Source organism: Electrona antarctica (assembly GCF_951216825.1).
Source record: "Electrona antarctica genome assembly, chromosome: 14".
NCBI lineage: Eukaryota > Metazoa > Chordata > Actinopteri > Myctophiformes > Myctophidae > Electrona > Electrona antarctica.
In genome coordinates this window covers 7,230,868-7,242,717 of record NC_136795.1, presented here as the reverse complement: position 1 = coordinate 7,242,717, position 11,850 = coordinate 7,230,868, and the positions used below count along the sequence as shown (strand labels likewise).

At 41.1% G+C, this 11,850-nt stretch overlaps 1 protein-coding gene across 1 annotated transcript; it reads left to right on the top strand.

Annotated features, from left to right (window-relative positions):
* Window positions 1-404: 404 nt before the first annotated feature.
* On the top strand, window positions 405-11,816 carry slc25a17 (solute carrier family 25 member 17). The gene is made up of 9 exons (XM_079519626.1): window positions 405-613; window positions 1,084-1,144; window positions 1,671-1,737; window positions 4,128-4,279; window positions 4,943-5,059; window positions 5,232-5,380; window positions 7,032-7,127; window positions 9,065-9,150; window positions 10,037-11,816. Exons 1-9 carry the CDS (start codon window positions 539-541, stop codon window positions 10,188-10,190), a joined length of 957 nt encoding a protein of 318 aa, XP_079375752.1. The 5' UTR covers window positions 405-538; the 3' UTR covers window positions 10,191-11,816.
* Window positions 11,817-11,850: the final 34 nt, after the last annotated feature.

The following is an 11,850-nucleotide window of genomic DNA, read 5'->3' as shown; positions in this document are numbered from 1 at the left end:
CCACATGACGACAAAGCATATTTCATAATGATGATGATGGGATGGGAACCAGGGGACCCCCAGGGGCCAGTCCCTTGGGGAGTTCCTGTGGTTATCCAGCTATTAATAATTGATAAAATGAAATACAGCCAAATGGAGAATACTAGTTCCATTTGTACGTTCGGAAAACTGTGCAATGCAAACTAATAGGCGAGTGCGCTCCGGTGCCGCGGTATTTCCGAACGCGCCCTGGATGGGGGTCCGTGGTCAGTGTCTTGTCTTAATGCATACAACTGGGGGTCCTTGAAATGAAACATGGGCGTAGTCTCTGTTTTGTGTGGCAGCTGTAATAACGAATCAGGAGAAAGTAGCGATCACATGCTAGCCAATCGAATTAGTGGGCTGACGTAGTGGTTGTTGATTGGTTATTTCCTGGACTCGGTCTCAGATGAACAGGAAGCTTAGTTCTAGTGATCTGACTGAAAGACTTAAATCAACCTGAAATCAAAAACATATCCTAATTCATTTTAGCCAAGCGAACACTAGATCATCTGTCAAAATGAACTCTGGCGAATTCAGATTCACGGAGGTTTTCTCGTACGAAAGCTTGGTGCATGCGCTTGCTGGAGCAGCGGTAAACAACTTACTTTTTTATGTTTTTCTTTTGTTTTTCATTATTTTGCTTACGTGAATAGAATTCTGTACCTCTACAATTAAATAAGTACCCTGTCTATCACGATTGACTCATGCTCGTTATATCACATCGTGTTAAATGACATGGCTAATATCTTTCACATCCCCAAAAGATATTAGCCTATCCATAATGTTGTTGTATCCTATGAATTGGTCTATCATTTCAGCAGAAAACAATCTGACAACGGTCACAGACTCACAGTACATGCTGCATCCACATTCTGTCATTCTAAACCTGTATTTATATTATTTTAAAATGAAACCAAACTTAAATTAAAACAGGTTTTAACTCAAAAACTGAGAACTTTAATGTTGATCTCTGCCTTTGTATTGCTCCTGTTAATGCTAATTTTTTTGTATGCCTCTGATCTTATATTGTCTGTAAAGATGTTTTTAAAATGACTGTTTCAGGGAAGTGTGACTGCAATGACAGTGTTCTTTCCCCTGGATACTGCACGCTTAAGACTTCAAGGTAAACATTAATGGTACCATAGCAGAGAGAAAATAGGTGGTGATATTGATATTATAAATAAACCCTAAAAGGTTGATATGTAGTAAGAATTTCTGACATTCTGTACAAAAGTTCCACATGGAATGAGTCAAAGGAACACAATCTGCATAATGACAATTCAACAAATCACAAACGTGTCTTCTTCTATATTTTTAAATTTGGACCTTTTCAACCCAAAACGGAATCATCTCATTGGGTCAGCCTACTGATAATTAACAGCAAATCTACATTTTCAACTTGACCTTTTTGCCCCAAAAATTACTCTATGTGGAAAGTCTACAAGTTGCATGAAAATCTGCCCATCTGTTCTCAATTTATTTTACAAACGAAAACATGAACAAGCATAATTAATAACAATACTGTTCCATAGTAGTAGTAGCTATGGTTTTACATTTGCAGTAGTATGACAAAGATGATCAAGGCTTTGAGGTGAAAACTATCTTCCTGATATTCGTTCTCTACATTGTTTTGTTTCTGGGTTGTTCAGTGGATGATAAGCGGAAGGCTCAGTCAACTCCAACGATTCTGGCGGAGATTGTCAAAGAAGAGGGACTGTGAGTATAATAGGCAAGCAGAAGGGAGTGTCCTGACGAAACCTGATTTCCTTGTCCTGAATATGATATATGATATAGTACAATGGCTTTCAACAAATTTCACACAAGTTGTGGTGAAAGACTGATGAGTCAAACTGTAATCGAGACTCTATTAGAGAGCCTAAATCTGGTTGCTTGGAATTGGGGCCGAGGATCGCACCTTGGTAAGGCAAGGGGTAGAAATGCGAATCCTTGAAGATAGGGTGATCTAGTAGTGATCTAGTAGTAATTTGTAAGTAAGTTACACAACTAAAGTCAAGCTTAATTCCACCTTGGACCTATCGAGGCCTTCTTTTATAACATGGCGATGTCGCCTCTGATGTCATTGTTGTGATGTCAGAGTGACATCTCATATCCTTCGTAACACAAACTTTGTCTGTAATGTCCCCCTCCCCTAATAATAATAATATATATACGATTTATATAGCGCTTTTATAGGTACCCAAAGTCGCTTTACAGAACAGAAGTAAAAACAATTTTATTAGAAAAACTAGTTAAAAGGTTAAAAACTAGAAATCAAAAACTGTGTGTGTGTGTGTGTGTGTGTGTGTGTGTGTGTGTGTGTGTGTGTGTGTGTGTGTGTGTGTGTGTGTGTGTGTGTGTGTGTGTGTGTGTGTGTGTGTGTGTGTGTGTGTGTGTGTGTGTGTGTGTGTGTGTGTGTGTGTGTGTGTGTGTGTGTGTGTGTGTGTGTGTGTGTGTGTGTGTGTGTGAGAGAGTGTGACTTCCTCTGTGACAGTAGCTTATTGAGTAAGAGTGCATACAATATAAATACTGTAAGCTTAGGCTATATAGACTTTCTTGATTTAAATCTGACATCTAGTTTGATTGATTGAAATATTTATTAACAGTTTGCAGAATTACAGTACATTTCGAGCACAAACTCAATACAAAGGCTGTTAACTGTGAGTGGACGACCCAATTAAGCATTACACATGTTTCCAACAGGGTCCACCATGTTCAATTCATCAAAACATTTAGAGACGTACAAATAGACACTTCTATATAGACAAAGAACAGAACAGGAATTCATCATAATGGAGGTAAAAAGGGAAAATAAACATATACAGTGAGGGAAAAAAGGGGGGGGGCGGTGGGGGTGGATTCAGATTTTACGGGGGCCAGTTTCGAATTGCAGCCATCCGTAGGTGCCCTTTGAGAGCGGTTTTGAAGGAGTCAAGGGATTCACATGTCTTAATGACTGTTGGTGGGGCGTTCCACATTTTGGTGGCATAGGAGCGAAAATAATTTAGTCCCTTGTTTGTGCCGAATCTGGGTTGTACATGGTTCGTTGCACTCCCTCTGGTGTTGTGGGTGTGGACTTCGTTAACATTAAGGAAATATCTAGACAGGTAGTAACCCTGAGATACCCCAGGTGAAGTAGTTTAAGTATCTCTGGAATTTGTTCACGAGTGAGGGGAGGACGGAGAAGAAGATTAGCCGGAGAATCAGAGCAGAGTATTGCAGTCGCTGTACCGTACTGTTGTGACGATAAGAGAACTGAGCCAGAAGGCAAAGCTCTCCGTCTACCGAGCAATCTTCGTTCCTAGATCCTACTCTCACTTCATGGTCATGAAGTGTGGGTCATGACGGAAAGAATAGGGTTGCGAATACAAGCGGCCGAAATGAGTTTTCTTCGACGGGTGGCTGGCATCTCCTTTAGAGATGGGGTTAGAAGTTCAGTCACACGAGAGAGACTCGGAGTAGAGTTGCTGCTTCTTTGCCTGGAAAGGAGCCAGCTTAGGTGGTTCGGGCATCTGGTTAGGATGCCTCTCGGGCGTCTCCTTAGGGAGGTCCTCGAGGCACGTCCCACTGGGAGGAGACCCCGAGGCAGACCAAGGCGCAGTTGGACGAAACGCATCGACTCACTGGCCTTGGAATGTCTTGGGATCCCCCAGGAGGAAGTCACTAATGTTGCTCTGGAGAGGGAAGTCTGGTTGAAGATGGATGGATCTGTAGTAACCTGTCATCCTTTCCTGTCTCTCTGCCACTATGAGAAATAAAGCATAAAATGCCCCAAACAATGAATAAATAATTTCTGTCTTGTGACCGCAACATTATGAATTATTTATTCCAATGTTTGTGATTGTAAAAACAATAGCATATGGTAGGCTTCTCAAATTTGCAATGTATAAAGTGCCATATATAAACTTGTTATTATTCTGGACAATGTTCCATCGTGTTTCCCTTGCAGACTAGCTCCATACAGAGGTTGTTTTCTGTTTCCCTTGCAGACTAGCTCCATACAGAGGTTGTTTTCTGTTTCCCTTGCAGACTAGCTCCATACAGAGGTTGTTTTCTGTTTCCCTTGCAGACTAGCTCCATACAGAGGTTGTTTTCTGTTTCCCTTGCAGACTAGCTCCATACAGAGGTTGGTTCCCAGTCATCTGCAGTCTTTGCTGCTCCAACTTTGTGTACTTCTACTGCTTCCACGGCATGAAGGCTAGCTGGCTTAGGGGCCAAAAATCAACAACCGGCAGTGACTTAATTATAGGTATTTTTGCAGGTGAGAATTTTGTATTGTATTTATTTATTTAGGCCTTATTTCGGTAGTAATAGCTATAAACAAAACGTAAACGCACTTCAATAAACTGGAAATACATTTCCAGGTGGTTTACCAATTTCATTTAGCAAGGAATGAGAAACCATTTATCAGCTTCAATTTTATAGTCTGCTCATGTCCTTGTAATTTCACATGTTTATCCTGTAACCTTTCTGAGTTCTCTCTCCTGATTGGATAGAAGCGGTATCCGGATGTGAGTTCTCTCTCCTGATTGGATAGAAGCGGTATCCGGATGTGAACATTTATTTTCTGTTTACTAAAGAGCTATAGATGAGATGGAAAGACCCCTGTTATTGAACAAACAATGATTTACTATCACAATGTAAAGCTATTTAACGAAAAAAATATCTGGAATACAAAGGAGTGAAGCATGATAACCTCCACAGGCTGCAACTACATTTAAAATGGCTAGCTATATACAAACATAACATAATGAAAACACTGTTGCTGCAATCTTGCACTAAACACTATGTCCATTGTAATCAAAGCATTTCCTTATGCACTATACTAGTGCATATTTGACTCCAATCTCTTCCTCCCTCTCTCTCTTCCTTCCATCCCTCCCTCTAATATTTGTCCTTTTCTTTATGTCCCATCTGTCCTCAGGTGTTGTGAATGTGCTTGCGACCACTCCTCTGTGGGTGGTGAATACAAGGTTGAAGCTTCAGGGAGCACATTTCCGCAATGCAGACATCCGACCCACTAGCTACTCCGGCATGCTGGGTAAAATCTCCATTGTCTAAGTTGGATATAGCCTGCCAGCGCCATTTATTCCCAGCTGTACAGATTCTGCTGCTTTGTCTCAAATTTGCAGGGCACCAATTGCGCTCATCATAACAAACATTAGCATTTATCACCTTTCAGATTCTCTTTATTTATTTATTTAATTTCCCAGATGCCTTTGCGCAGATTGTTCGTTATGAGGGAGTGGGGTCCCTTTGGAACGGGACTCTCCCCTCACTGCTGCTGGTGCTGAACCCTGCTGTTCAGTTCATGATCTATGAAGGTCTGAAGAGACAGCTGAGGAGAGGAGCCCAGAGGGAGGTGAGGAGGAAGAGAGGGAGGAGTGGATGCAGGGTTAGATTTCCAGGGGGTTGGGAGGGTTCATGCCTTTGGTCCCGAGAGTGAGAGAGATGGGGGAGGGTTCATGCCTTTGGTCCCGAGAGTGAGAGAGATGGGGAGGGTTCATGCCTTTGGTCCCGAGAGTGAGAGAGATGGGGAGGGAGGGTTCATGCCTTTGGTCCCGAGAGTGAGAGAGATGGGGGAGGGTTCATGCCTTTGGTCCCGAGAGTGAGAGAGATGGGGAGGGTTCATGCCTTTGGTCCCGAGAGTGAGAGAGATGGGGAGGGAGGGTTCATGCCTTTGGTCCCGAGAGTGAGAGAGATGGGGAGTGACACGCTGCAAAGTTCGTCGGCATTTGCATATCTTAACCTTTTTAACCCTGATGTTCCTATTTTGGGTTTTACGAATGAAACCATGGATGGATGGATGGATGGATGGATGGAGAAATAGATAGGCAAGGTATACAGTAAATCCTGTAAATCCCTGAAGATATTACTGTGCATAAGGAATACAATCCAAAAAGTTACAGTTTTTCTAATAAAGGAAGCACTACAGTTTTGGTCTTGTCAGCAACATGATGTGTGTTTTTTTTAGGGCTGTCAAATTAACTAAGTTCACTTAGTTAATTCATTTGTGAGATTAATTTGATTAACATTTTTAACGCAATTTATCCATGCTTGGATGACCCGCCCCATAACATGCCATAATCCCATCGACTCTGCACTATCTAGCCCTATCTGGATGGCAATAACCAACATATGTTGCCATAATGTTGGTTATCGCCATAAAAGGCTGCACAATTTACATCAAATCACATAGCACGACAACGGGGTGAGAGACACCATCCTACCACACTGGATTTGTTATAAAGAATTAAATATACATACATATGGTGTGCTGGAATGTTGTGTGCTGGAATGTTCTTGCATCTGGTTTACGGCCTGTTCTACAAAAGAAAAATAATATGTGTTGAAACATTTGGATTTAGAAAATGGGAGCATGGAAACGATGTGAGAGGGGAAAAGGATTGTCTTAAGTTGATTCAAATGTTATTTTTTCCGCAAGGTAAAGTAATTTACAGCTTTTGACACTAGCCCAAGCCGCCTTACAGAAGAGCAGATGAGATTGTAGGAATCAGTAGGACATGAAAGGAGATGAAGTAATCATCTGGATGAGTAGGCACTAGATATGTAGACTTGGTAAGCCTGTTCTCGTGATGTCCGATGCGACTGCACAGCTAGTATAAGATAGTCACAGCTTATCACGTTTTACGTGCTTATTTTGTCTGTGTATCTGAGGATGGGAGCAATTGTAACGCCTTGAGCGTCAACCACACTTTAAAGTTTAAGAATAAGAGCAAATTGATGGCTGTGTCAATACACAGTAAAATCCTTCATCTTCATGTATTCATGTGTTCTCAGAGAGTGTACAGAAGTTTGAACGCTAGTGAACACAGCTCTACTTGGTTTTGCATATTGTTGATTGATGTTCATTCATTTTATTCAGTGTGATCTTGGTTATAAGTCTGATTCTGTAACCTATACACTGTTAGACAATATTAAATCATCATAGATCTCGACTGGTTTTTGTTTGTATGAATAATGTTTTAGGTTTTTTTTTTTTCCCTCTCTAGCTCTCCTCTGTGGAGGTGTTCCTGATTGGTGCCATTGCAAAAGCTGTTGCCACCACTGCCACATACCCATTACAGACTATCCAGTCCATCCTGAGGGTAGGTTAATAATGCTGTAGTGTTTTTGCATGTGTGTAGAAAGATACTGTAGGTCCAAAGAAACCCCAGCTTTATTCCAGCAGTTAACAACATTAACCCTTGCCTCCCAATAGAGTGTCGCAGTCCCGCCCCCTACCATGGACCAGGAAATGAATCCCAATGCATTTTTCCCATAGACATTTCGAAAAGTATTTATTTAAAGACGGTTACGCCGCGGACAAAGCCAACTCGAGTCGTGACAAATCATGACAACACAAACAATATTTTGGACCAAACAAATAATTACAAAGAAGAAAAACAACAAAAAAAGTGTTGTAACCTGCCGTTTTTTTCTTCTTTCTAATTATTTGTTCGGCCCAAAAAATTGTGTTTGTTGTCATGATTTGTCACGACTCGAGTTGGCTTTGTCCGCGGCGTAAACGTCTTTAAATAAATACTTTCTGAAATGTCTATGAGGAAAATGAACGGAGAATAATTTCCTGGTCCAGGGTAGGGGGCGGGACTGCGACGCTCTATTTTGGGCAGCTTTCACACTCACTCGTGTGAAGTGAGGGGCGCCACCTGTGGCTGCCACATGACGCCACGGGGCATTCATTCACTGCAGATTCACTGCCACCTTATACTGTACGTTACGTGACATGAATACAGTGTCATTCAGTGTTGTAGTGCTACTTTTAGAAGTGGGGGGACGCCCCATAAGACACGTGCACGCACACATGCATTTGCGTGCACCGTGCACGCGCAGACACGCACTATAAAACATGCAGACGTGTATATCCTATTTAGAAACGGGGTTTACAATGCTTAATTGTATCCGTATAAGTACATGACAAGTCAAAACACATATTTTTGCCCCCCAAAAAGCTTTGGCTTGAGAGAAGTGGGGGGATGCCGCTTTAAATTTATGTTCAAGCCCAGTAGTTTACGGATTCACCGAGCTTGTATATCAGCTATTTTTGGTATTTGTTGTGTTACAAAATATATAGGCCTTAAAGGGTAAGACCACTTTCTTTTTAGGTTTGAGTTGTGTAGTTACCTTGCCATGATGTAACTCCACATGTGGACAAGAAATTAAAAAAAATGTTCCAGTGATCAGAATTGATAATTCAAAATATGCTCCTCATTGATTTACATTGTATGCTAAAACACTCTCAAAGTCACTCTTTTAGTACGTAAACAAACACAAACAAAGTTGATTCAGACAATATGGAGCTTCACCAAAATTCATGTGGTTTTATTTTTTCATAAAAATGTTAACTTCCTGTTGATTTTACTATTTGAAGATCTGGATCCCGATCCACGGATCCAGTCCGGGTTTTCTTCCCAATAAAATGGACAAATCAACAGGAAGTTAACATTTTTATGAAGAAAAAAAACCCCCATGAGTTTTGGTGATGCTCTATATTGTCTGAATCAACTTTGTTTGTGTTTGTTTACGTACTAAAAGAGTGACTTTGAGAGCTGTTTTAGCGTACAATGTAAGTCAATTAGGAGCATATTTTGAATTATGAATTTCTAATCACTGGAGCAGTTATTTTGTATTTCTTGTCCACATTTGGAGTTACATCATGGCAAAGTAACTACACAACCCAAACCTCAAAAAAAGTGGTCTTACCCTTTAAGACAAGTGGTAGTTTTTGGTGTGTACGCATTTCTTGAACACTTTCTGCACGAGTGTGAAACTGCGTATGTGTGTATATGCTTCTATCTAAGGCTTGGTGACATATCTAAAAAGTAAATTATTTTCACTCTTTGGGCAGTATTATGCGTGTCTTAAGTACCAGGTCTTATTACTTAACTTAAGACCTGGAGGCGTGATCAATGCCATTTGGCCACTCAGAATAGCCAAATGGCATTGACCACGCCTCCAGGTCTTAAGTTAAGTCATAAGACCTGGTACTTAAGACACGCATAATACTGCCCTTTGTCTTTTTCAGTTTGGTCAGCTTAAAGAGCCCACTGACAAATCACGACTACTGGCCAGTCTCAGGACTATCAAATGTCTACTGGTGAACAGAGTGAGGTTTGTGCACACACACACGCACACACACACACACACACACACACACACACACACACACACACACACACTAACGTAAATCATCCATCCTTCCATGGATGGATATTTGAGGAGCCAGGAGGAGGCACCATGACCTCCCCCTGGCTAGACATGGGGAAGCGACCAAGAGTCATCCTTACTAGATACCAGAACCACCTGCCTCAACTGGCTCCTTTCTACACATAGGAGCCAGTTGAAGTGGTTCCACTCAAACATGGTCTTGCAAAAATAACTCACTTTATCCCTCAGGGAGATACTCCGTCAGACTGCGGCAGTATTGAGTTCACAAGTTCCCTCCTCCTGCCTGCATCTGGGCTTTCTCAGGCAGAAACGATGAACCCGAAGCAGCGGGACAAATATCTGATATCTCCATAATAATTTCGAGTTGTAGTCCTGTTAGGTTGTGTTTACAAATGCACTGTGGCACAGCTACAATACGTCACCAGTCACTCGTTGATCCCGCCTCTAGCGGCCGCATATCGCTCCGATCAGCATTTGATCGGAGTACATCGTCTCTGCCCGAGAGAGACCAGATGGAACTCACGGCTGTCGCCATCTGGCGGAGTCAGGTCAATGCCATCCACCATCCTGAGTAAACCCATTTTGGCCGCTTGTTATGCAGAAATTATACTTTAAATTGCAGCTGTGCTACTTAATTTTGACGACACTACTGACTCACAGTTCATAAAACCTGTTGTTTATCTGACTCCTCCATCTAGGGTGAATTTCATTTGTTTTTTGCCTTATTTATTTCAACTCTGCTTACACTTGAAGACTCCTTTAACTAGAAAGGTGTGCTGTACTTATTTGTGTATTCACCTTTTCTTTTGACGCCTTTGTCCTACTGTAGGAAGTATGGCATGTTGGGACTGTTTAAAGGACTGGAGGCCAAACTGCTGCAGACGGTGCTGACTGCAGCTCTCATGTTCCTGCTCTATGAAAAGATAGCCAGCAGCACCTTCAGAGTCATGGGACTGACCAAGCCTGTTTACAGCAAACGCTAGCTGTGATAACGGTTACCATTTATGGACACGATTAGAATGTAGAGCACTCTTTGCCCTGTTGCACACTGTATAATGAAGGTCAGATCAGACTGGTCTACTACAACCTGCACTCATGCTGTAGACATACCTTGAAGCTGCCCTTCGTAACTGCAGTCTTTATCATTACTGATGTACCGCAGCAGACGTGTTTCTTGTTGGCACAACTGTGTACTATTTGACTTATTATTCTTTTTTGCATGTGGGAGGTAACTAATGAAGGCGTTTAGGATTCAAACCATCCTTTGTATTAGTAATACACTACTTTACAATCAGCACAGCAGTCAAAATATTTCAAGAAACACTACGTATACAAAGATCATATTGAAAGGCAACCACCAACCTTTGCAAAGCGAATATGTGTACATGCTTGTGGGGAAAACCTTCCTTTCCCCTCATGCTATCCTCATTCTCTTTAGTAATTACAAAAAAGGAAACACAGTAGGAATTAAAAAGAAAATAAGACATTTCCATAAGAGATGTCCAAATCCCCACAATGTTAGTTAGACATCTTTGAGCACTTTAAACCTACTGTATCTGGGGCCTGCTTCTAAAGTTAACTGTCTTAAACAAGCACTTGATGGGGGCAGTGACAAATATGACCTCTGCTGGTCAAACAGCTGTACTGAATGTTGCTACATGTGTCAATGAAAGTCTCTAGACTAGATGGATCAGGTTGAGTGATCAATATTTTAATGGACGAGCTGTACGTGTCCTTTTTTAATTCTTTTTATTGCAATAATTTATAGAAATGTATGAGTGCTCTGTGCCACAGCTGTGTTACTTCCAGGCTACTAATAAAAGCAGGAATCCTCGACAAATCTTCCAAAGATTTGGAGGTTTCTGCAGTGACTATATCCATTTTATTATTCATGAACAAGAAAATGTACTGAAGTTTTTAAATTGATAATACAATGATTCATGAATTTACTATTTTAATATCCTGTCTTTTAGTAGCCTGGAAACCAGATTAGTCTGCCAGTGCAAATTGTCCCCACTCGGCCGTTGTGACCATAGACTGTAAAGGTTGTGACTGGATTTCCCTGCCCCTGAAGTTGTGGTCCCAGTATGCAAATATGGGTTGGGTGATTCCTTAGAGCTGCATTTATTTTAATCTTCCCCTTGGAAATGCAGGTTCAACACAGAAATTCCAGACTAATATCTACGCATATTAGTCTGGCCATGTCAGGCTAGTCTTTTAGTGAGTGACTGCCCAATGTCTTAGTATTCATCCAAGGTGTCAGCCATAGCAGAAATAAGTTATAATATCTCATCTGGGACTTATGTAGTGCTTTACATGTGTGGGGGCCAGGGGAGTTAAAACACTGGTGGGAACTCTACTTGAATCTTACTCTATGTCTCTGTTTTTTTTACACAGCACATTTATTAACGTGATTTGTCAAAGGAGATCTGCAATGATTGCATGCAAGTTCCTGCCATTGATGTTAATAATAAATCCATTATTTTTGTTCTGTTTTATTTTAGTGACAGTAAGATGACTTAAGGGATGTGCTTTTATAGGTTTATCTGGACTGGAACTCAAGAGTTTATTGTTTATAAAAAAATAAAATAAAAAATCTTTACATTTCATATTTCTCTCATGGTTTTATTTCAATTCATATTT